General features: G+C 41.6%; 1 protein-coding gene across 1 annotated transcript in view; it reads right to left on the reverse strand.

Moving 5' to 3' along the window:
- Window positions 1–690: 690 nt before the first annotated feature.
- Window positions 691–26,410, reverse strand: part of LOC112107639 (dynein regulatory complex protein 11) — a 137,682-nt gene continuing 111,962 nt past the window's right edge. Inside the window, exons 16-19 of the mRNA XM_026654010.1 lie at window positions 14,319–14,405; window positions 9,830–10,007; window positions 6,092–6,330; window positions 691–831 (exon numbers count right to left, since the gene is read on the reverse strand). Of these exons, the coding sequence (XP_026509795.1) occupies window positions 691–831; window positions 6,092–6,330; window positions 9,830–10,007; window positions 14,319–14,405 (645 nt within the window). The remainder of the gene's footprint in view (window positions 832–6,091; window positions 6,331–9,829; window positions 10,008–14,318; window positions 14,406–26,410) is intronic.

Here is a 26,410-nt window from a genome sequence, read left to right on the forward strand (position 1 = left end):
AAATAAACGCCATCCAAGTGAATTTCCTCTGTGTATGAGCTAACATTTGTATCTGTGAATGTTTGTGCATGGTGACATTTGTAGAAAGATAAAGTGCTGCGCTGGTCCTCATGTGAATATGTACATGCTTCTGTAACTAAATGTTGGTCAGCCTATGGTAGCCTACATTAAGTGCTTGGTAACAGCCCATGGTCAGAGAAAAATTAAAAAGAGCCTTTATAACTGTTTTATTGGGAATTAGAATACACTAGACATACAGGTATGGAAAGCAGTTAGTTTTACAAAGCATCTAGGTTAATAACATAAAAATAAATAATTAAAGGCTCTTAACACGACATCAGTTTTTAAGCAAAATTCCTCATTGAAATCAATAAGGAGTTTTGCCTAAAAACTTGATGGTATGATATAGTCCTAAGTAATTCTTAAAAAACTCTTTAGAATAAATGATGCTTGAGAAAGTCAGTGGTCATTAGCTCTTAATCTTGTAGGAGTTAAATGTCACACTGGTGTCTCGTCCTATTTGCAACTTTTTTTTTTTTCATGGAACACGCTTAGAAATATAGCCTTCCTCCGGAGCTGGCCACAGATTTTTGTGTATGTTGTCTCTAATGTCCTCATCCCTCTTCAGAGAAATGGATCAATACGCTTCTTGTGATGTATTCCCAGATGAGATCTCCTCAAGGAAATAAATTACTTTTTCTTCTTTTTCCCTTTCTTTCCTCCCTTCTTTTTCCCTTTATCCTTTCCTTTTCCTTTTCCTTTTCCTACTTCCTCACCTTCCATCAGTGCTCTGGCTCGTGCTTTCCCCAGAGGTGTCTTGGCATACCAAATCTGGAGAATCAAATACGTGGTGAGAGGGGAGGAAAAAAAGCATGAAAGAACATTTAAGTAACTTTTGCATGTATGATGAAGTGTTCCTAACAAAAACCTTACAATTCTGGTTGGCTTGTGGAGAAGCTGAAACAAGATCCGTAGACCTCTTGAGAACACCATTATAACAAGAAGTGTAGCAATCATCTGCTTTCGGAGTCCCTCATTAACATGAACACTTAGCTGTGCCACTTGTGTTGCTATAGTTATGGGAGTGTTAGAACTTCATGATCAACCCTATTTCCAAGGGTATGTAGCTCTTGTCAAAATTACCTCTGATCTGCAACTTGGCAGTATAAAGAGCATATTTTTTGGTAGTTCTCGAAATCTGTTCAGTTGTTTTTAATTTCAGTGGGAAAGTTAAATCATAATTTTTCAAAAGCTGTTTATTGGTTTCATGTGCTTGTTCATAGTCCTGTGTCTTGTAAATGGTTTTGTTTTGGTTGCTTTGCAAATTTGCAAAGCTCTTGGACTGTAATGGCAACCAGACCTCTCTGGGATATGTTAAAATAATTTAAAATGGCTGAATTGGTAATATTTGAAAATCACTTGTGCATAGGAAATAACCTTTTCCCAAACTTGAAGTGTGCGTGTCTGTATTAACAATGTCATGGTCCATTCTGCAGCTCAAGATGCGACTAGATATTGATGTGCATGATGAAAAAGCTATTAACTATGTTCATCTCTTTTGTTATGCCAGGAATGAATTTGGCTTTTTCCCTCTCAGAAGCCTAAGGACCAGTATCCTGATGTCTTGACTTCTGCCTCTCACCTCAGAATCCTACTTAGGTCAACTCCCATCTCTCTCTACTCCTCTCCATCCACACTTACACCTACACTATCTCCATTCACAATGGTGTTCACTCTGTTGGGGCTTGTAGTGTCTTGTGGATTAAATGCCTTAAACAGGTAAACAAAATGCATCAGTAGCAAAATGGCCAACTGGCTGTGGAACAGCTATAATATTGTGATGCACAATCTAACTATTCTGATTTAACTGAATACATATTCTTCAAACCTCTCTATTTTACCCCCTCTGCTAACTCTGCATTATACAAAATCTCACCCAAAACTAGGTGGGTTTGAATAATTAGGCTGTACTTTACTGTACTGGGGGTGAGGGCGGGGCAGAAAGGTCTAGTGATGGTGCACATATATTGTGGGCTAGTACAAACTTTTGAAGGGTTGCACCTTGAAACCGTCGGGCTGTTAGACTTCTCTGAAGAAATTCTGCATGGTGATGGAACTCTTAGGAACAGCTTATTAAGGACTAACTAAACAACGTGGCAGCACGTGGTAAATGTGAGGGAATATTGAGACCTACTCCAACCCGCTCTCCATATTGCTAGCAAAGGCCTTGCCTTATGTGGCAGGGTGGGGTTAATGATTTCCAGTGTCATAGAATCATAGAATATTAGGATTGGCAGAGACCTCAAGAGGTCATCTAGTCCAACCTCCTGCTCAAAGCGGGACCAACACCAACTGCTGTTGGTGTCATCTGTTGTTTCCTTTTCCTTACTTTTGTATATTCAGTTTAATTAAATTATTAACCTATTTACTGGCATGTCCCCATGACAGTTTCTTCACAGATTCTGCAACTAGTGGAACTGCTCCAAGATATTACTGAAGCCAACCGCTTAGCAAGAATCCAAACTAGATTAGATTTTCTCTAATGAATAATAAGATACACAGTTAGGTTTCTGTAAAAAGCAACAGAGGGTCCTGTGGCACCTTTAAGACTAACAGAAGTATCGGGAGCATAAGCTTTCGTGGGTAAGAACCTCACTTCTTCAGATGCAAGTAATGGAAATCTCCAGAGGCAGGTATAAATCAGTATGGAGATAACGAGGTTAGTTCAGTCAGGGAGGGTGAGGTGCTCTGCTAGCAGTTGAGGTGTGAACACCAAGGGAGGAGAAACTGCTTCTGTAGTTGGATAGCCATTCACAGTCTTTGTTTAATCCTGATCTGATGGTGTCAAATTTGCAAAAGGTTTCTGTTTATAAGAGATTTGAACCCTGAAGTTTCAGGGCATAAGCCAACAAATGATTTCCTTGAGTTAAGAAAGAACTTTCCCTGGGGGCATGCTGATCTATAATTATCAGTATAGGTTTTCTTGCACCTTTCTCTGAAGTATCTTGTACTGACTACTGTCCAGGAGAGGATGTTGGATCATTGGTTGATCCAATAAGGTGATCTGTTTGTTTCTACTTAACTATTTTGTATCAAACAGGTGCAGTAACTAGGTCACTTTTTAAATGGGTGTATCTAACTGAATTTAAGAAATCCTATTATCACCATTTCCCATTATTTATATTCATTTTGGGAACAGTGGCAGAACATAACCACATGTCAAATGGGGAGATTCATGTTCAGAGTGAATAGAAATCAAAGATTCATCAGTGTACTAATCCTCACTTTGAATACTGCTTTAAGTTTTAGTCACTTCACTTCAAAAAGGACAAAGCAACACAAAAGGTCCAGCAAAGAGCAATGAAAATGATTAGAGGCTCAGGGGACAGCCGCTTCCATGTGAGGAGAGATTAAAAGACTTGAATTAATTAATGTGAAAAAGAAAGCGAAGAGTGATCTCTGAATGTTACAGTGAAGGCCATTTTGGCAATCAGTTCCTCTGTGCCATGACACAAGAACACTACCTGACATTTAAAGGAAACAGATTTAAAACGGGTAAAAGGAAATACATTTGAAAGAAGGATATAGTTAATGCAAAGAAATCATGGCCACAGGATAGTGAGGGAAATATTTTAGCTAGATTAAAAATTATTTGATTGCTGTCAGCGTACTTTGTGCTGTGCAGTTGTTTATAGGAATAACATCTGCTGTTTCACTAGCTCAGGCCTGGTCTACACGACGAGGTGCAGAGGGATCGATCTAAGTTACGCAACTTCAGCTACGTACTTAGATCTACTCACCGCAATGTCTTCACTGTGGTAAGTTGACAGCTGACGCTTCCTCATCGACTCCGCTTCCGCTTCTCACTCCGGTGGAGTACCGGAGTCGACAGGAGAGTGCTCGGCGGTCGATTTATCGCATCTAGACTAGACCCCCGCTGGATCGATCGCTGCCCGTCGATCCAGCGGGTAATGTAGACAAGCCCTCAGTTAAAAAGTAACAACAAATATCAGGCCTCACATTTCAGGGCATAAGTGGATTGCTTCTTGGAGTTGGGAATGAATTTTTCCTGCTGTGATACAACACTGAAATATTAATCACACCTTGAGGTAAGATACTGGACAGATAGTAAGGGTGAGCAAAAAGACTAAAATGCCAAATAATACAAGTACTGACCATATTCATAGAGCCAAATGTTTCTGAATAGAAATTGGAGACTGTTCAACTGACTGGGGGAATGTGTGCACCAAGCTGAGATTAGACGTTGGAGAGAGATGTCTCATGAGAGCAACCAGCCAACCAGTGGCTGGGTTTAGACTCAAGTGATTGATGATCAGTGATTCAGTCATTTTTGTGTGTCGAAGTTGCTGGCAACTCTATACTGCTTGTTGCTGGAGAAGTAAAGAAAGAAAATCAGAGTGCAGCACTGACAGCTGTTAAAAGTTCCCTCTTCTGGCCTACATAATATTTGATTGTGTGTATGTAGGAGAAATGAGCAGCAGAGAGGGGCACTTACACTCTGCTATTTGTTGCAGTGTAAGGGCCCTGTCCGGAATGGTGCGAGGTACTCTCAACATCCATTGCCTTCACCTTTGCTCCCCTTCCAAGGGGAAGTCATGCCTGACTAACCTAATTGCCTTCTATGATGACATAACTGGCTCTGTGGATGAGGGGAAAGCAGTGGATGTGTTATTCCTTGACTTTAGCAAAGCTTTTGATACGGTCTCCCACAGTATTCTTGCCGCCAAGTTAAAGAAGTATGGGCTGGACGAATGGACTGTAAGGTGGATAGAAAGCTGGCTAGATCGTCGGGCTCAACGGGTAGTGATCAATGGCTCCATGTCTAGTTGGCAGCCGGTTTCAAGCGGAGTGCCCCAAGGGTCGGTCCTGGGGCCGGTTTTGTTTAATATCTTTATTAATGATCTGGAGGATGGTGTGGACTGCACTCTCAGCAAGTTTGCAGATGACACTAAACTAGGAGGCGTGGTAGATACACTAGAGGGTAGGGATCGGATACAGAGGGACCTAGACAAATTAGAGGATTGGGCCAAAAAAAACCTGATGAGGTTCAACAAGGATAAGTGCAGAGTCCTGCACTTAGGACGGAAGAATCCCATGCACTGCTACAGACTAGGGATCGAATGGCTAGGTAGCAGTTCTGCAGAAAAGGACCTAGGGGTCACAGTGGACGAGAAGCTGGATATGAGTCAACAATGTGCTCTTGTTGCCAAGACGGCTAACGGCATTTTGGGCTGTATAAGTAGGGGCATTGCCAGCAGATCGAGGAACGTGATCGTTCCCCTTTATTCGACATTGGTGAGGCCTCATCTGGAATACTGTGTCCAGTTTTGGGCCCCACACTACAAGAAGGATGTGGAAAAACTGGAAAGAGTCCAGCGGAGGGCAACAAAAATGATTAGGGGTCTGGAGCACATGACTTATGAGGAGAGGCTGAGGGAACTGGGATTGTTTAGTCTCCAGAAGAGAAGAATGAGGGGGGATTTGATAGCAGCCTTCAACTACCTGAAGGGGGGTTCCAAAGAGGATGGAGCTCGGCTGTTCTCAGTGGTGGCAGATGACAGAACAAGGAGCAATGGTCTCAAGTTGCAGTGGGGGAGGTCCAGGTTGGATATTAGGAAACACTATTTCACTAGGAGAGTGGTGAAGCACTGGAATGCGTTACCTAGGGAGGTGGTGGAGTCTCCTTCCTTGGAGGTTTTTAAGGCCTGGCTTGACAAAGCCCTGGCTGGGATGATTTAGTTTGGAATTGGTCCTGCTTTGAGCAGGGAGTTGGACTAGATGACCTCTTGAGGTCCCTTCCAACCCTGATATTCTATGATTCTATGTGGTAGGGCTCTTGTACAGCGGAGAGGACAGCATGAGCAATTAGCAGACACAATGGCTCTAACCCAGTGAGACACTCGGCACCAATCCCATTCAGGTGCAGACACGTTCTAAGATGCAGCTTACTACAACTAGTCTGTAGCAGGTCATATTTTGGTTGTAGTTAGAGGACACACCTGTGGGAGGTGAGTGAGAACACTGAAAGGGAGAGTGAAAGGAGCATTGTTTACGTAGATGTTAATTTCACCTTATACGTTTCTTCTTCCTCTTTGTATACTGGGTCCTGCCTGGCCAGGGAACTCAGGAACTCAGCAGCTGTCAGTGGCTTGTTAGTCATCTGCCTGAGGCGTCGTTCACTGAGGACAGTTTGCACTGCATAAACGATGTGTCCCTGGGTGAAACCATCGGAAACCTTTGCTAGGCAACTTATGTTCAATGATTTGGTGACAGCCCCTCCATTCTGTAGGATGATGTGTTTCCATAAGACTGTTCATCACCAACAGGAGAGGGAAGAGAAACCCCAAAACATGTATTAAGGAGTTGGAAAAGCAATCTGAGTGACCTGGCTAATCGCTTTGAACCTAAAGTTCTTTCTGAGAAGGAAAATGAAAACATAGGACATCAGTATAATCAGCAAAACCAAAAGATTTGATTTTATATATATACAGATATTTATATATGCACCCTGTACATATTGGGGAAATACACAATTAAAATAAGCATATTTTGATCTACTCTGTATATATCTGTGTGTGTCTGTATATATGCATTCAGGTAATGTGGCCAGATTTTTAAACCAGGGTGCCTAAAGTTAGACACTTACATCCATAGCATGATTTTAACAGGTGCTTAGCCGGCAGCTTCCACTGCAGTCAATGAGAGGTACAAGGGCTCACTACTCTACTTTAGGTGTTTAAGGCCCGGAGCCTCCAAAGACTTGGGCACAATGTTTAAAATAATACGTGTATGTCTTTGCAGGCGTAGGGCTATGTCTGTAAATACTACGGTGCATTAATCTCATGCCTTTGTCTTTTAGCTTGCAAACTCTGGAGGACAGGGACCGTATTTTTCAGATTTTGAAAGCACCTAGCACTTTGTGGGTGCCACAAAAATATCATAATAAATAAGACAAACATCCTTCACCCTTTGCACGGTAACGCATATATCCCAAAGTCATGCTGATTACAAGCCTTATACCACCATAGATCCCACAGATTCTTAAACATGTCTCCCTAGAAAGTCTTTAAAAAAATATTTTCTTTGTCTGAAAAGTAAAACAAGTGAAAATAGTGACAGACAAATTGCATATAGAGGATTGAAATTGTAGTAGTGTAGTATGGTAGTGCAGTTTGAGCCACATGAGTGATCTGTGTTTGAAGACACAGTACATGGCATAATAATATGCGTGGGGAGAGTTACAATTATGAGACTGTTGCAGCATCTAGTAATGGTCTTTGTGTAAGAGAAAAACTGCTTCACCTTTCCTTCTATTGTAATGTAGATATTATGGACTTTTAATCATAACCACTGACTTCGTTTTTCATTCTAGAAAACAGTGTTCTTCAACTTGATTTATACCTACTCTCAATAACTATTGGCTGAATCACTGATTCATAATAGGGAAATTGATACATGCAGCGGTGAACATTTATTTTGTGTTTCCGTGTGTTGTGCAGCGTAGCTTCCACTGCAGGCGAGGATCATGGATAAGAAGAGAAACTGATGCACATCATGACTAATATCAGATCTCCAGATGTAATGACTGCCATTGTGTGTTTGCTGTACCCCTACGGGGTATAAATGAAAGATCTTGTACTGTAGAAAAGTAGAAGGGCTACAGGCTACATGTGAAAATTGGGCATCTGTAGTTATGAATGTCTGGTGTTTTAAGGCTGTTAGAAATCAGCTACAAAAATTCGATTGGACTCTCAAACTGGGGGACTGGCCATGATAGGTGTTGAGTTCCTCATGCAAGGGAGTCTTGGTGCCAAGCACCCGTAAAAGCACTTTAGAATGTGGCAAGATTTCCTACAGTTTGTCGGTCTGATCTCAAGAATAAACTTACTGTTTGGTGAAAATGAGGGTGATAATTTTAAAGGGGCAGTGTTAAATAATTAAGGCCCAAATTTTATCTACCTTAAAATTTAGACGGTGGTGACTTTTCTTTGCATGCTAAGATTAATGATTTAATCCCTTTTGGTTATAACTCTCCTTTGGATTCTAAATTAATGATGAGTAAAACCCATAAAATGGCGGTTAAGCCCCCAGCGGCTTATCTGAACTATTCAAACTCACTTTCTTCCCTCTCCCTTCTCCACATCCTAGCCATGTCTCACTCCCCTAACTTAAGAAGAGCCTTATCTGTTATCAACTTGTCAGGGCTGCAGCATGCGTGTCCTACTGTTTTTATACAGTCTGGTCCTGTCTAGAGGCCAGTGTTCAATCTGCACTATGGAAATGATGGCATGTGGGACAGAGTTGCAACAGACTAGCCCTTAACACAGTTAAAAAATTGCTGTTTCGTGCACCAAACTGCGGTGAGCAAGCTTCTGAATGGTGGTACAACACTGGGCTTCACAGAGTTGTTGTATGAGTTGGTATTTGGTAAATGTATGATGCAGTCCTGTGTACTTTGTTTGTGGCACAATCATGTTGTAAACGAGTGCCCCAACATGACTAATTGTGGTACAGCTGGGACTTAAGTGGTTTGTTTTAATTCTGTTTTAATTCTGCCTGGGACTTCCACCACAAGTGATAAAATAGTATGAAGAAAGTCTGTTGTCTTAGCAATTGTGAGCAGCTGAGGTGCTTATGTTAACAGCCCCTGGCTCAGATAGGAGGGGATTGGTGGCAGGATATCCTCAGTGAGGAGTCTGATGAAAGATCCTTAGTTTTAGTCCTCTAGTTCACCACAGCACCTCATTCCAGACTTTTTCAGGAGCAAGAAGGGGGACTGATTGGTCTATTAAGTTCCCTGGGGTCTGTAATTCAACCCAAATTGACCTAAATTAACCTAAATAGCCTTTGTGGTTTTGAAAGTCACCAAGTCTGGGCTCTTCTGAACCATGGGGAAGTGATTTCAAAAGATGAAAACACATAATTGAGAATGCTCTGCTACCAGCCCCTTCCCATTCCAATCAGGCAGCTATCCACTTACGTGCCTCAGCTGCTCACAGCTGTGCCAAGATATCAAAGGAAGAGAGGTGATCTTACCAATAGCTAGTGGGACTTAGGAGTGAATGTTGGGGAGCAGATTGCTGTGGAGTTTGGCAAGTCTTTTAAAATGTCTGTTTGATTCTTGTTTGTGGTTTTAAATTGTGTGAGTGCTCACAGAATTGATAGCCACAATGTATGACTATGAATGGGTAAATAACAAGCAACTCCAGGAAATTCACTGTTGAAGATAATACATGGGCTTAAATCTTAATGGTGACTTTTCTGGCATCTGCCAACTTTGCCTTGGAATCTTAAAGTTGATCTATAAACCTAAAAAAAAAGGATTTTTGATAGTGATAACCCAATCTTCCAAAAATGAAACGGTTTATGAATAGGTCCTAAATTATGTTCTTTAAAATGTGGAACCCAGTTAGAAATAACAGCCGGTCAGACTCTACTTCCTGTAAAAAGTTGGGTTAAAATAAAAATGAGCACCCAGATGGGTTCTTGTCATTTATAGAGCCAAAAATAATAGTCCAAGTCCAGATTCAATGTATCTTAAACCTAAATACATAAAATGAAGTACAGCCACCGGAGAACAAAACTTTTTTCTTCATTTTTATGAGACTGATATATTTTAGCTTGTCTTATACCATAATGTTAACTGAAAATCTCAGGTGCCTAGGCGCACACAGTGTATGAGTTCAGATTAAATCATATTTTTGACAATAGCCAGATAAAGGCATCCCTCCTGTGGCATGTTATTGCTTTAGCATGTTTTCATATAAACAGCTGATCTTGATCTGCCATGATGATTTAATATACTTGCCAAATCTTGAAGCATAGTCTGGCCTGGGAATCAGAAGGATTTTTTTGTAAACTCTGCAGAAAGGTCGGAGGTCGGCATCAAAGGGACGTTGGGTAGTCCCCACAACCAGGACTCTGTCCTCTGCTTTCAAACTCTTCAGGATTTTGGGGAGATTCTTTTTCAGACGTTTAGGTTCCATCTTCAGGAGCAGATAGATAGATAGATAGATATATATATATGGGAAAAAAGTGAAATCTTAGCACCCATCCTTTAGAGTTAGGCAGGTGAAATAACTGTCCTAAAATAACACCTTCTGAATGCTCTATATAAAGAAAGCTTTATGGCTCTCTGTTGTCAGAGGTACACTTACATTTACACTTAGTGTAAAGAGAAGAGATACTCAGCATAAGTGGGACTAAGTTAAGCTTTTGCCTCCTGGGTCAAGTCTGGCTATTGAAGGTTGACTCAGCACTTAATTTCTATTATGAATTTGTGACTCTTGACTTCCAGTGTTTCCCTGTTTCATCTGCAGGCACTGACTAACTGAAAGGCAGGAAGGAAGCTAGCTCTTTTATTTTTTTTTTTAAAAATCCGTTAATATCAGCTGGATGATATCAGTGTACTTGGTTAATTTCAATACCAAGAAAACTGCTAGGATTTGTAATGTTTGCTCTGGTATCTTGGAGATCTAGATTTACAAACAAGCAGCTGTGTTTTCAACGAGATAAGTGGGTTCCTCACATTCTGCCATGGTTTTAGCTTAGCAAGGCTCCAAGTTCATAAACTTAAAGACTTGGCTGTGTAAACTTAGTACTTATTTATTTGCAATAGTTTGCAGTCATATTTCATCATAGATATATCACTAATGAGCAGGGCCCTGCAGAGTTTTTATGTTGCTGTGGTCTTACTGTATCTTTAAAATTCATAAACTGATGCATGTAGACACAAAATAATCAGCTCTGTAAAGCAATGGATTGGGGCAAACATTTTAAAAGGGCCTAAGTGATTTGAGAGGCTAAGTTCTATTTTCAAAAGACACTTAGGGCCCACTGTTTAAAGGTATTTAAGCACCCAAAGGGATTTTCAAAAGCACTTTGACCTCAATGGGTGTTATGCACCAATGAGAGTTTGGTGCTTAGATACTTTTGAAAATCACATTAGGTGCCTAAATACCTTTAAAAATCTGGCCTCTAGGCATTGGGAGCCCAAATCTATTGAAAGTCAATGGGTCTTAGGCTCCCAAGTCACTTTTGGGTCTTTTGAACATTTTACTTTGTCTCCTTGTTTTTACTGTATGTCAGGCTGCAACATGGGACATCTTCACTTAGCTCTGGACTCAGCCTTCCATTGTGCAAATATAGAGGAGACTACGTACTCCGAGGTACCTGAGTTTCAAGGATGGACTATATCCTGCCCTGTGAATGCCCTTGCCAGGCAAAGGTTTTCATCTGCTTGTACCAGCAGTTGCTGAAAGGAGGGAAGTGCCTATTCTTTGGATTAAAGAGTACAAAGGAGGAGAAATTAGAAATGAAAGAAAACTCCGAACAATCAAGGGGAAGAGGAAATATCATTTTCCTCTAGTTTAGTTAGATAAAATATATATATTCTCTCTTTTTCTAAGTCATTCTTCAAAGTCACACTGAGAGTCTAAACAACAAGGAGTCCTTGTGGCACCTTAGAGACTAACAAATTTATTTGGGCATAAACTTTCGTGGGCTAAAACCCATTTCATCCGATGCATGGAGTGGAAAATACAGTAGAGAGGTATAAATACACAGCATATAAAAAGATGGGAATTGCCTTACCAAGTGGGGGGTCAGTGCTAATGAGCCAATTCAATTAAGGTGGAAGAGCCTTATCTGTTATCAACTTGTCAGGGCTGCAGCATGCGTGTCCTACTGTTGCTTAATAATATTAGAACTGAAGTGTTAGTGGGCAACACAGTTTAGTGGTCTGAAATAAGGACTTCAAACAACAACCTCCTGAGTTCTTTACCCCAGCTTTGCCACTGATTAGTTAGGTAGCCTTTGGTGAGAGATTTCACTTCTCTGGCCCTGTTCATACTAGTCAGAGTATCACTGAAAGCACTTCTTAAAATAAAAGTTTGTGCTACCAGTGAGGACTGGCTCCACATAGTTGTGTTAAAAAGGGTTTGTAGCCAGTTCACACTAGCTGCACAACTGCCCAATATTTAGGGAGACATTTGGATTTTTACTTGCCTATCTTATAAGGATGTTGGAAGGAGTCCTCAATGTGAGTAAAGTGTTTTGAAAATGAAAACTGTTATTTGAGAGAATTATCATTATTAAATGGCATTAATTAGGCTCCGAAATTAGCACTTCGCTGAAATAAATGATAGAGGTTAAACTATTACTGCTGGTTAGAGTTCCTGGTTTATAGGCCGCTAATACATCCCTTCTACTGGGAAGGGTGTCTTGGCAACAGGAATTGTCAGATAATTAACCAAAAACAACAACAACAACAAATTCTCCTCTGCTCTTTCCCCTAGTCTCTGTGGTAAGTCCTAATTCAGCCATTACATTTTGAGCAATCCATTTTTGGGTCGAGGTAGTAGCTTTCTGTATTTCCATTGATCTAGAGTCAGTTACATGTAGGAATCTTATTTTTAAAATCTAAATGACTGTACTAGTGCCAACCCTCCACCCCCCCAACACTGCCTACATTCGCCGCTCCAGTGTGAAGCCTAGAAAGCCATTTTGGCATTAGTGTGTCTACAGCTCCTGTTGTGTATTGGAAAATAATGTACGTCCATTGTATTGAAGGGATATATACTGAAAGCTAATAATACTCCCATTAACTTTAAAAGAAAAATTTCTGCAGCAAGAAAGGCTGTTGAGCCGGGTACCCCGGCTTTCAGCTGTCTTCCAAATCTGGATTGGAGAATGTGGGGTGTATTGTGAAGGTGCCCCAGGTTCCTGAAGAAAGATAGTGACACTATTGCTTGCACCATTAGCAACTGGGTTACCATGACTGATTGAATACTTGACTGTCTGGCTGTCAATTCTGGGAAGGCAGGAAAGGGCTGACCCTGAAAGGAGGGCAATGGAGGCCAGTTTTATAATGGGCCTTCCACAAAATATAAGGTTTTCTATTATCACAATCTAAGCTATTGTGCCAAAATCATTGCCTGGGGAGGTGCACAATTGGCTCTCATTGACTGTATCCCAAGGCAGAATTTAGCTTACCATCTCCAGCTACCTTTCTGCTACCTGCTTTCCTTGATTCCTCTTTCCCTATGCTGTCATTACTGTTGGGGGTTCTCTTATTGAGGCTTGCTCAGACTGCTTGTTATAGACTCCTGTAGCTGGTTCAGAATGTTGGATACAGCTTGTGCTATTTGTGTAGCAGTGGGATTAGAGACAAGTGAGCTCAGTCCTGGAGCCCATCTATTTCAATCAAGGAAATACGTGAATTTCCACTAAATGTGAACAGATCGGAGTGTAATTTATACAACTGTCCCTAGCATTGCATTTTGGAAGTTATATCAGGGCAAAACTCTGTCCTTAGATGCGCACAGACTGCTGCTAATGAAGCCAGTAGACAAAGGCTATGAACACTCAAGGCAGTATTTGTCCCACAATCTTCTTTACAATAGTAGTTGCAACCAAGATTTGAGAATTAGGGAATTATTTGCTTTCAGTATGGTATGTCAGCCACCAGAGGGCATCAATTACCACATACGCAAGTCATAAAATAAGCACTCTAAACAGCTTGTGAAATGACAGGCTAATCTAAGACAGTTAGTAGGTCATCAGTATCTTAAAAATATTGCATTTGTGTCCTGACAAAAAATACAAGCTACCTTTAAAAAAAAATAAATTAAAAAATGGTTCAGTTTGACATAGAATCGAAAGAATCAATTGTGGCTAAAGTCCTGAAAGCTTTGTGAATTGAATGAGTATTTCACATGTGACCCTGTTTGCAGTTGTACAAGTTGCTTTATATGAAACACAGTGTGTTTCCGCATGGTTTTTTTTTCTTTTCTTTACTAGTGGGAAATTGCTGATTATGGAAAGGAAAGAAAGTAATTAAAACAGGAATTCCAGGAGGTAAATAAAAATCTGTTAACTTAACTGTTTGGCCTATACTCTTGGTTTTTACAGTGCAGATTTGTCCTTGTTCCTTTATTATTGATAAATAAAGCTGAATAATTTAAGCTTGTCTTAAGTCTTAGTTTCTTCCTTTGTCTTTTTTAGGTCTCCCATTTTTCTTTCATTGTTGTTTCTCTTGCTGTGCCATCAGCACTCATGAGCACTGGGCAAATTACTTTTAAATAAGGCCAGTTTAGGTGACTTCTTCAAGAGCTTGTGAGAGGTCATGAGACTTTCTTTAAAAAAGTAAAAGTGAGGCAAGCTATTATAAAGTGAGCATTGGCAGGTCTGGTTGTAGTGGTACACGTTACACTGGGAAAGCCCCGGTTCCTTTGGGTCAGGTCTACTATGGTATGTGAGATTATTATAGGGTTAGAAATCAAACAGGAGCCCCTCACCTCTTTTTCAGACTTTGGCACTTTTTTGTAGAATGTTTTTTCTGCGTCTCCAATCCAGATGACTGAAGGCTGTAGCTGCTTAGCCACCTAGGAGAAATGAGGGGAAATATATTAAGTTAATTAAAATGGTTAAAATTTCAAACCTACCCTGCCTGCGCTTACTATTATAGTGGCTATATCTCACCAAATCAATTCCCTTGGCATTGCACGAGCCTTGGATATTGGTGCACTGTGGTCCCTCCTAGTCTCTGCCTGTGGCACACAGTAGTTTAATCTCCCAAGGGCTGTACTGCTTTTGTCTAATCCAGGGATAACTGGTGGGGTAGAGTGGCCTGTGATGTGCAGGAGGTCAGAAAAGATGATCTCTAGTCCTAGCTGAACTCTGATTCTACATCCACATTTAGGTATCAAAATAGACTGTTTTCTTCCCCCAGAAGTGCTGAGTGCTTGTAGCTGCCATTGGCTTTATTGTTGAGCACTTTTTGGCCAATCGTGCCTCTTTTATTTAGGAATCTAACGTAATGGACTGAGCCATGGCTTGAAAATTTTGGCCAATATGTTTATCTCACATTAATTGCTACAATCGCTTGGCTTAAATTCGATACCAAACTCCTAGTACGTTGTGGTGACGTGCTATCTATTTTATTTGTGCAACAAGAGGCCTGCACTGCAGCGTTACACGATGTATTTAAGCAAAATAGGCTTATGTGAAATGTCAGCATTCACAAGAATCCTAGAATATCAGGGTTGGAAGGGACCTCAGGAGGTCATCTAGTCCAACCCCCTGCTCAAAGCAGGACCAAGCCCCAACTAAATCAATATTGCTCAGGCATGCAGGAGTGAAATCAGGCATCGCACAATTAGCAGCTTAGCTAAGAACTAAGACAATATATTAAGTTTAGGTGCGCATATTAATGTGTTTTCTACATCAAAACTTGGATGTACTATACCTCTGGCTCACAGCAGGATGGCAGCAATGCTACAGGCTTTTTCATAACTGCACTTCCTATTGCTATAGTAACCCTAGTGGTTTAGGAATTCTGCTGCCAAGTATTAATCACATTGCAGTTGTTGCTGTCCTAGCTCTGTTAGATCGCTCCGTGATGGACGTGCTGGCTGTATGAGTAAATTGTAACTAGGATTAGTTTTTCTGCCATGCTCTTGTTCCATTCCACTTCTTCAGGTGAAGCTGTTGCTACTGGAAAGGGGGATGTAAATATTAGAAGCTTGTCTGCATTGTGCTAATGTATGATTAATGACCATTCCAGGAGTTACACTCACTTGGGATGTGGGAGATCCAGGTTCAAGTCCCTGTTCCAAATAGGGTGACCAGACAGCAAATGTGAAAAATCAGGACAGGGGATGGGGGGGTAATAGGAGCCTATATAAGAAAAAGACCCAAAAATCGGGACTGTCACTATAAAATCGGGACATCCAGTCACCCTAGTTCCAAAGTAGGCAGAGGAGGGATTTGAACCAGGGGTTTCTCACATCCCAAGTGATTGCCCTAACAATCAGGCTATCAAGCACAACTCTTTTTCTTTTTTTTTCCGTGTAAAAATGTCTCATTTTCATTCTGCACTGGAACAAAAACAATTTTCAAAACCTTGAAATTTTTGTGTGTGTGATATGGAATTGTTGTTTTTCGGCCAGCCCTAGAAATAAACATTCTTTTGAAAGTACTGTTAGCTTGGGTTTAGGCATTCCAGCTGCACGAAAAAAACAACAACAGTAGAAAGTAGTTGTTAAGTGGATTTCTAAACGTATGCTTGCCCTTTCTCACTGTTGATGGTTCCAAGAGGAAGTGATGCAATTTTAGACATGCAATACTTCAGTGGAAATAATCCATCAATTCTGGAAAATGTCAAGTTTGTTATTTGACTAGAACTGTTTTAATGGAGGAAATGGAAATCTTCACTCATTTTGGAAGGCATGAGCTAAAATGTTGAGTTATAATACTGAAGATTTATTTAAAATAAAGAGACTGGATGATAAATGACTATATGTGAACTCTGCCAAAATTTCATGCGTGCAGATAGGCAGATATCTGCATCTCTATTTACCCATATGTATAATTAGGGAGATGAAGTGTGAAGAGTGATCAAATAGCATATGGAGTAAATAACTTGGATGAATGGCTAAAGGTATAAAATTATACAACAATAAGGCCACATGGTCTTATATTTCATATATTCTGGTTTCTACATTTTCACATTATATTTTGGCCACCCTGAAACTTGTGCACACACTGTCGGGATAAATTTAGAAGGCACTCTTGAAAATGTGGTCTTTATTATTTTGTAGCAGAATGGCAGATTTGGGGATGCAGGGCTCTTCTGCTGAGTCATCTTGTTATCAGACTTGTTTTTGAGACCTACAATGTAACCATTGCTGAGTCAGGCTAACAGGTAGATTCTGTTAGCTCCAATCAGGGTATAAGAGGGGTTGGGTTCTCTTTCTCAGGAGCCGAGGGAATCAAGGCTTGGGACTGAGGTCATGCATTGAAAAACCTTATGTTTGGCCAAGCTTGGGGAAGAAAACTTAGGCTGAAGTCTAAGTTGTTAAGTTACCGAGAAAGCCAAAGCTCCTTAAAGGGTTCATACAGTATATGTATATAATCTCTTCAGAGAAGTGCAGGAACTCTGCTTGCTTGCATATATTGCTTGGGGGGTTAGACTAGATGACCTTTGCGGTCCCTTCTAACCCTATAGTTGTATGATATAGCACCTTTTATCCAGAGATCCCCAAATCCTCAGCAAGCTCTACACAACTAACAAACCTTTTGTCATCTAGCACTTTATGGTCACCTCAGGGATAGCTTGTGTTCCGAAGCACAGAGGAGCTCATGGACTGCTCTTTCCATACACCCTTGAGTATAGAGCCAGGGAGACCACAGTGAATGGGAGTTTGCAGAGGGATTGTGCTTTCCCTGGGGCGGATGGTCACCTCCCTGCCCTCTACTCAGGACTGGGGCTAACTGCTACAATTTAGTCTTCTGTTAATTTAGTCTAATTATAGAATATGCACATACACATCAGCACACCCCACAGATTAGACTTTGTTGCCTGATATACAAGGGTTTTTCCATATTTCTTTCATTTAGGGGTCTGTTCTGCCATTGCTATATTTATGTGACTTCCATTAGTTGTTCAATCACATGCTGCGACGGGTCACTTCTCCCTTAATGCTTACACTAATTGCTAACGTTAATGCGAAGAGGAACTGCATGTGAACACTGAAGGGGGACTAGTCCCTTATGGGTGTTTTCGCTTTCTGAGGTAAATCAGTTGTACTAGGGCTGATAGTCAGTTCAGTCTTTCTGATACCCAGGGAAAGGTTACGGGAAAACATGTTCCATATCTGTTACCTGACATAGTGGATAATGCTCTGCAGTTCGCCATGTGGAGAACAAGGTGTGTGTGTGGGGATTTCCAAAAGCACCAGGCCGTGGTATAACTCTGTTTCCTTTGAAGTCAATAGTGAACTCCCCTTTACATCAATGGGAACAGAATTAGGCTAATGCCGAGTGCTTCTGAACATCCCCCGCTAAACATGGTATGTTGTGTATGGACACACTCACTTAAGTTGTATACAACACCCTGTTCTTTTGAGGGGTATTCTCTGGGATCCCGCTAGAGCCTTTTCCTCTAGCAAAGGCGACTCCCTCCAGATCCCCATCCCCTCAATATTGTTTCAGCAATGGGGTTGTTAGAGAGGTATGAGGCACCTATCTTTCTTCCTCAGGTGGCTCCGATGCTTAATTTGGGACCTGTACCTGTTGCAGCACTTTGCACTGCTAACTAGGCTATGGGCCCACTTTTATTCTAAATAACATTTACCTTTTTCTTCCTTTTGGCACCCCTGTTCCTCTTTTCTTAGCTTCAACAATGGGGAAATATAGCAAACTGAAAACATGGTAGTGAGTGAACCTACTTTCTACCAGCTCTTGAATAAAGCAGATACTTTAATGATCTCTGCTTTCTAATGAACAGCAATGAACTGTGAATGAACAGAGGAGTATAGCATGGAGCAGCAGAATTCCACATATATGCTAATATGACATGATCCAACACACTGCTTTTGTGCTAATAAAAAAAAAATCAGACACCCATAATCCATTGGTATCTAATTTAAATTGTTGGCAGATACAGAGCAGACTGTATGTCCCCCTGAAAGTGCTTTATTTGAATTATCCATGGGTAGTTTGAATCCATGGATAATTAAATGCACTGTACATAATTAATTTATAATTGAAATTTTATTAGCATTGCTGCGTTCAACAATTTGTTGAAGTCACCAGCAGATGGCTCCTTAACCCTTCTAATACTGCATTATTTTAGCAACATTTGATAAAAATTGATCTTCACTGTAGTTTCAGCTATTAATCTGATGTACATTTATGACAAAAATGTTCTTTTGCTGTAACTCTTGCTCCTTCTGTCGATCTCCATTAATCGAAAGTGCATACAATCTGCATGTGCTGATCTGACTTTGTGTTTTTCACGGCAAATTCTCTTGCATGTGTCCAATAAGGACTAGGTTATCCTGCATTTCTGAATTAAAGCAGAACAGAAAGTAACTACTAAGTGGATTTTGTTGGGTATAATGGGTGATAACCACCATGGTTCTGCTGCTCCATGGTTCTGTTGTCAACATTTTGTCTTAGAGCTATTATTTCAGTTACTCTCCAGACTGCTTTGGTTCATGTTTGGAAGGAACGATATAACTGCAACTGTAAGAAACTTATGCTAAAATTTTCAAACTTGGGTGCCTATAAATTAAGCACTTAATGCCACACATGGGCTCCCAAATAAACGGCCTGATTTTCAGAGTTGCTGAGTATGTACAGCTCCTCCGAGCTCAAAGATTCCAGCCTTAATTTAAAATGAAAGAATAAAGTCAAGTTTCTGCAGAAATTGATGGGTCACTGAAAATCGGCTCAGTCCAGCCCCATATATTGACAGCACAAGCCTAGATAAAGCACTTGTGAGATCAAACTGATGAAAATCAGAAATGAATATTTGGTCCCAAATGTGTGAGGTTGACTAGAACAAGTACCAAGTAGAACAAGACGTCAGTAAGAATGTGGAAAACATAAAATCGAGTTCCTTTAACAGATATTGGTTTTATAGAGAATATATTTTGGCTTGCTATAGAGACAGTGTAATAATAAAATCCTCTAACAGATTGACTTTTATTACATTTTAACTTTAGGAGATAAAACAACAAAAATCTGCTCCTTTCCTTTGAAATGATATTATACGTTTATTTTATTTGATATTTGGCAATATTCATCCTTTCATGAATATAACCTTCTCACAGGTTTTCCTTTTAGGCAGGTTTCATTGCACCATGCATAAGAGATTACACCTTCTGACCGTTGGAATAAAAGTCTGATCAGTATTTCAATCACAGTAGGGAAATATTTCACAGCAGCGAAATGTTTAATAAAATGGGCTTTCTATCAACATTTTCGGGTAACTTCTTATTGATCTTTTTCAGATTTCAGAAAGACACAACACAAATGGTCTGAAAGGACTGATTTATCTTTGTCTCTGGCTTTGGTAAATTCCATAACCAATACCTTCGTTACTCAATCTTCCAATAGTGATGCTGTTTGAAATAGAATGCAGTATGTTTCAACAAAAGGAGCAGTATTGTGTCCCTATGTGGCTTTGTGTTTGAACTAAGTTGCTTACACACACACACACACACACACACACACACACAGAGCCATTATTTTCTCCTGGCCACTTCTTTTCCAACCCTTTAGTCTGATCAGTACTGTACCAGTAGCCCTTTCCCATCTGTGGTCCTTGTACGATGCCTTTTCTGTGTGTTGCTGCTGCCCTGGGAAAGATGTTAGGTGACGTGTGTCTGTACTTGTGATTAATCTGATTGCTGTCCTCTTCAGTGTTGTTGCAATGCCAGTTATATTTTTTGCCTCACAGTTGTGGCTTACAAACTACCTACAGTTTTATACCTCCATGCCCGAGAAATTTATGTCTTATAGCTTTTTCCCTTGCTCGTCTCTGGATTTGCTGCTAGCGTTTCTAGGCTGCCTTCACTAACCTTTTATTTTGTCAGATAAATCAGACTATTATTTCTCCCATAGAAAACGTTGTATAAGGTACAGTTTGCTGAAGCGCTACTCATATATTTAAAAAGCATCAGTGGAAGCAACTGAGGCCCAACTCAGCTGGCATAAACTGACAGAGTTCCATTGACTTAAGTCAGACACAGTGTATGGAAAATAGTTATATGCAAAATACTCCAATGTATGTTGGTTTCTATGTGAAGCAGTGGCGCCTGAACCTGTGTATGTGTGTGTGGCAGTGGGACATGGCTGGTCCGCTTTTTGCTGGGGCAGACCCCAGCCCCTTCCCCTCCTCTTCCCTCTGAGGCCCCAACCCCTGGCCAGGCCAGCATGGAGCCCGGCCGGGGAGGGGAACACGGGCAGTTGTGGGAGCCATACTCGCAGACCCTCCACCTGCCCGTGGTGTGGGAGGAGGGGGGGGCACTGAGAGCAGCCCCTGGCTGTCTGTGACTCCACACCGGCTCACCACAGCTGCCCATGCGGCTCTATCCCCAACCCGGCTCCAGATTGGGAGGAGGGCCTCAGAGCCGCAGCCTGGCCATGGTAAGAGCCATGTGGACAGCTGTGAGGCCTCAGGGGGGTGGGACCCCTGGTTCCCCACTTATGGGAAGGATCCAGCACCCTTGACGTGAGGAATCAGATTCATTTCAGGCACTACTGGGACAATATCAGATGGAGACCCTTCCTCTATACTCTGAAACAGATCACTGTGTTATATGACTTCTTTGTGAGAACACGCGTGCTTATTTTTTTAACACTCACAGCTTCCTTTAGTAATTTTGCTGTTAAATATTAATCACTCATATGTTTTTCAGGAAAGACAGAGTGAAATTTCAGTGTTTTCCCACTAAGGTAAATTAGGTCATTTCCTCTAAATTACATTAAAAGTGACAGTTTTTAATAACTTGAGTCCCTTTTTTGTCAGAGCTGGTTTGTATCTTGCAACAGAGCCCTCCCAAAAATAATTATATGAAAAAAGGATTTGGATTTTTGCATCTGAAACAAATTAAAGTCTCATTTTTTCCAACGTTGTTCTCTTGCTTAAGGTGTCTCCCGTGAAATGACTGCCATCAGTTCAATTATGGATAGAAAGTTTCCTAATGGTCATTTAATGCTCTCTAGAGTTTAATTTAGTTACCAAAACTCTTTTGTTTGTTGAAGTGATTGGTAATCAAGAGTTCTAGGTTACTTCACCTTCATCATTAGGCACCATAAATCCATATTTAGTAAATCTCATGGTTTAGTAATGGATCATATAATAACATGAGAAATAACTATTGCAATGTTTCCTGTAATTTACTTACAATTATAAGTACACAATCTTTATTTTGTTCGGCTCACTATAAATAAGTATCTTTGTCAATACAAACACCTTCTATGCCAGTCTGACTAGGGTAACAGTTGCTGTTGCGTGCAAAATTTATAATTGAAACTATCTGTTATTGAGACCTGTGAATCTACACACAAGGAAAAATGTAACGAGGTGAACTATTATGTGTCAGACAGTGAAATTCAGAGAGCTGTGAATATAAATGCCACATGTATGCTGCAATATACAGAAGTCTTTTATGTCAAGAATTATAGTGTGCATATACTCTTGCAGCGATCAGATACGTTACCTGTGCATATACGTGCAGTGCTCAGATACTAGTCTATCATGGAGAGGAAGAAACCTTTGGTGGGAACAAATAAGCTTCCCTCCTCATGTGTTGTGAATGTGTGCGGCGAACAGAGGACAGGCAAACAGAGGGAGTTTGCCTGGGAGTTCACTTGGGGGAAGTTCCCACAGAGTGTTTTTGCCTTTCAGGCTTCTGTGAGCAGTAAATGCAACATCTGAAGAGGCTCTTAGAAGGAAGACAATATGGATAGTGAGCGATCAGCTGTTGTGACCTGCACGGGATGTGCCATGTTTGTCTTTCTCCCAGAGAACAGAAGCAACTTCGTCTCTACGAAGTGCAAACTGGTCTCCATATTGGAAGACAAGGTTAAAGGACTAGAGACCCAAGTATCAATCCTGCATTGCATCAGAGAAAATAAAGATTTTTCTGGATAGAAGTCAGCGTTTGGTACTGCAGGAACAGCATGCTGAAGAATCAGAGAGGGCAGTGCAGAACGGGGAAGAAAATTGGCAGCATGTGACCTCCAGAAGAAGAAAGAGGAGAACCCATGTACCCCCAATGCAGATAGAGGTAAGAAACTGTTTTCAGGCTTTCTGCACAGGTATTATGTCAGAGAATGGTTTGGAAGAGTCATCTGAGGGAAGAGATCAGAAGGAGACCCCATCGACCGGAAGGTATGGGATGCATTGTCCTAGGGATGGGGGTTCCATGACCACCACTCCCAAGAGGAGGAGAAGGATTGCTAGGAAGAGATGGAATCCACCTACCGAAGAGAGGAAAGAGCATCTTCGCAGGCAGGCTTGCTAACCTAGTGAGGAGGGCTTTAAACTAGGTTTGCTGGGGGATGGTGACCTAAGCCCCGAGGTAAGTGAGGAAGTGGGATACTGGGAGGAAACACAAGGAGGAGGGTGCAACAGGGAAGGCCTCCTGATCCATACTGAGAAAGTAGGGCAATCAGCTAGTTATCTTAGGTGCATGTGCACAAATGCAAGAAGCCTGGGAAACAAGCAGGAAGAATTGGAAGTCCTGGCAGTCAAGGAACTATGATGTGATTGAAATAACAGAGACTTGGTGGGGTAACTCACATGACTGGAGCACTGTCATGGATGGGTATAAACTGTTCAGGAAGGACAGGCAGGGGAGAAAAGGTGGAGGAGTTGCACTGTATATAAGAGAGCAATATGATTGCTTAGAGCTCCAGTATGAAACTGGAGAAAAGCCTGTTGAGAGTCTTTGGGTTAAGTTTAGAGGTGAGAGCAACAAGGGTGATGTGGTGGGCATCTGCTTTAGACCACCAGACCAGGAGAATGAGGTAGACAAGGCTTTCTTTGGACAACTAACAGAAGTTTCCAGATCACAGGCCCTGGTTCTTCTGGGGGACTTCAATCCTCCTGACATCTGCTGGGAGAGCAATACAGCAGTGCACAGACAATCCAGGAAGTTTTTGGAGTGTGTTGGGGACAACTTCCTGGTGCAAGTGCTGGAGGAACCAACTAGGGGTATGCTCCTTTTGACCTGCTGCTCACAAACAGGGAAGAATTGGCAGGGGAAGTAGAAGTGGGTGGCAACCTGGGCAGCAGTGACCACGAGATGGTTGAATTCAGGATCCTGACAAAAGGAAGAAAGGAGAGCAGCAGAATACGGACCCTGGTCTTCAGAAAAGCAGACTTTGACTTTTAGGGTACTGATGAGCAGGATTCCCTGGGAGGCTAATATGAGGGGGAAAGGAGTCCAGGAGAGCTGGCTGTATTTTAAAGAAGCCTTATTGAGGGTGCAGGAACAAACCATCCTGGTGTGCAGAAAGAATAGCAAATATGGCAGGCAACCAGCTTGGTTTAATGGAGAAATCTCTGGTGAGCTTAAACACAAAAAGGAAGCTTACAAGAAGTGGAAACTTGGACAGATGACTAGGGAGGAGTATAAATATATTGCTCGAGTATGCAGGGTTGTAATCAGGAATGCCAAAGCACAATGGGAGTTGCAGCTAGCAAGGGATGCAAAGGGTAACAAGAAGGGTTTCTAGAGGTATGTTAGCAACAAGAAGGTCAGGGAAAGTGTGGGACCCTTACTGAATGGGGGAGGCAACCTAGTGACAGATGATGTGGAAAAAGCTGAAGTACTCAATGCTCTTTTTGCCTCGGTCTTCACAGACAAGGTCAACTCCCAGATGGTTGCACTGGGCAGCACAATATGGGGAAGAGGTGAGCAGCCCTCATTAGTGAAAGAGCATGTTAAGGACTGTTTAGAAAAGCTGGACATGCACAAGTCCATGGGGCCGAATCTAATGCATCCAAGGGTGCTGAAGGAGTTGGCTGATGTGATTGCAGAGTCATTGGCCATTATCTTTGAAAACTCATGGCGATCGGGGGAGGTCCCGGATGATTGGAAAAAGGCAAATATAGTGCTCATCATTTAAAAAAAAAAATGGGAAGAAGGAGAATCCAGGGAACTACAGCCTTACCTCAGTCCCTGGAAAAATCATGGAGCAGGTCCTCAAGGAATCCATTTTGAAGCACTTGGAGGTGAGGAAGGTGAGCAGAAACAGTCAACATGGATTCACCAAGGGCAAGTCATGCCTGACCAACCTGATTGCCTTCTATGATGAGATAACTGGCTCTGTGGATATGGGGAAAGCGGTGGACGTGATATACCTTGACTTCAGCCAAGCTTTCGATACAGTCTCCCACAGTATTCTTGCCAGCAAGTTAAAGAAGTATGGATTGGATGAATGGACTATATGGTGGATAGAAAACTGGCAAGATCGTCGGGTTCAACGGGTAGTGATCAACATCTCGATGTCTAATTGGCAGCCGATATCAAGTGGAGTGCCCCAGGGGTCGGTCCTGGGGCTGGTTTTGTTCAACATCTTCATTAATGATCTGGATGATGGGATGGATTGCACCTGCAGCAAGTTCGGATGACACTAAGCTGGGGGGAGAGGTAGATATGCTGGAGGGTAGGGATAGGGGTCTAGAATGACCTAGACAAATTGGAGGATTGGGCTAAAAGAAATCTGATGAGGTTGAACAAGGACAAGTGCAGAGTCCTGCACTGAGGATGGAAGAATCCCATGCACTGCTACAGGCTGGGGACCGACTGGCTAAGCGGCAGTTCTGCAGAAAAGGACCTAGAGGTTACAGTGGATGAGAAGCTGGATATGAGTTAACAGTGTGCCCTTGTTGCCAAGAAGGCTAACGGCATATTGGGCTGCATTGGTAGGAGCATTGACAGCAGATCGAGGGAAGTGATTATTCCTCTCTATTCGGCACTGGTGAGGCCACATCTGGAGTATTGAGTCCAGTTTTGGGCCCCAGAAAGGATGTGAACAAATTGGAGAGAGTCCAGCGGAGGGCAATAAAAATGATTAGGGGTCTGGGGCACATGACTTATGAGGAGAGGCTGAGGGAACTGCGTTTATTTAGTCTGCAGAAGAGAAGAGTGAAGGGGGATTTGATAGCAGTCTTCAACTACCTGAAGGGGGGTTCCAAACAGGATGGATCTAGACTGTTCTCAGTGGTGGCAGATGACAGAACAAGGAGCAATGGTCTGAAGTTGCAGTGGGGGAGGGTTGGATATTAGGAAAAACTATTTCACTAGGAGGGTGGTGAAGCACTGGAATGGGTTACCTAGGGAGGTGGTGGAATCTCCATCCTTAGAGGTTTTTAAGGCCTGGCTTGACAAAGTCCTGGCTGGGATGATTTAATTGGGGTTGGTCCTGCTTTGAGCAGGGGGTTGGACTAGATGACCTCCTGAGGTATCTTCCAACCCTAATCTTTTATGATTCTATGATCGTTTCCTTTCTGGAGAAAAGGATTCTGAATCCATAATCTCTTCTGGGGATTCTGTCACTGGGAAAGGGAGATCTTATTTGTTTTTTTGTCTCAATTTTAAAGGATTCCTCCTCGGACTGTAGTCCCACACCCTTTCTCATCAGAAATGTGAAGATCATGGAATAAGGAAGAAATTGGGCCCTGACTATGTCCATAAGTAAGGGTTCTGGATATGTTCATAATTAATATACATGGTTTCATTTCCAAGCCCATCATATATTATCTTACATTTTTGTTCCTGTAATTCTAAGCTAGAATTCCTTTTTTCAAAATGACGACTACAGCTAACCAGACAGCTGTGTAGCAGAGAGCCACTCGTAGTGACTCCTGTGCAAGAAATATACACCCAACAATAGCTAGCATTATTTGACTACATGTTGCATCTCAAATAAATATTCCTGATTGAAGGAAACAGAAACACAGAACAAAATTTTGTTTTATATAATGCTTTTCATACTCAAGGTAATTCAAAGATCATTCAAGTGGTGACATGGAAAAACCTTCTTACACCAAGTGATTTCCCTTGGGGCATTAAATCCTCCACAG

This window comes from Terrapene carolina, unplaced genomic scaffold (genome assembly GCF_002925995.2).
Source record: "Terrapene carolina triunguis isolate 2854851 unplaced genomic scaffold, T_m_triunguis-2.0 Scaffold175, whole genome shotgun sequence".
Lineage (NCBI taxonomy): Eukaryota > Metazoa > Chordata > Testudines > Emydidae > Terrapene > Terrapene triunguis.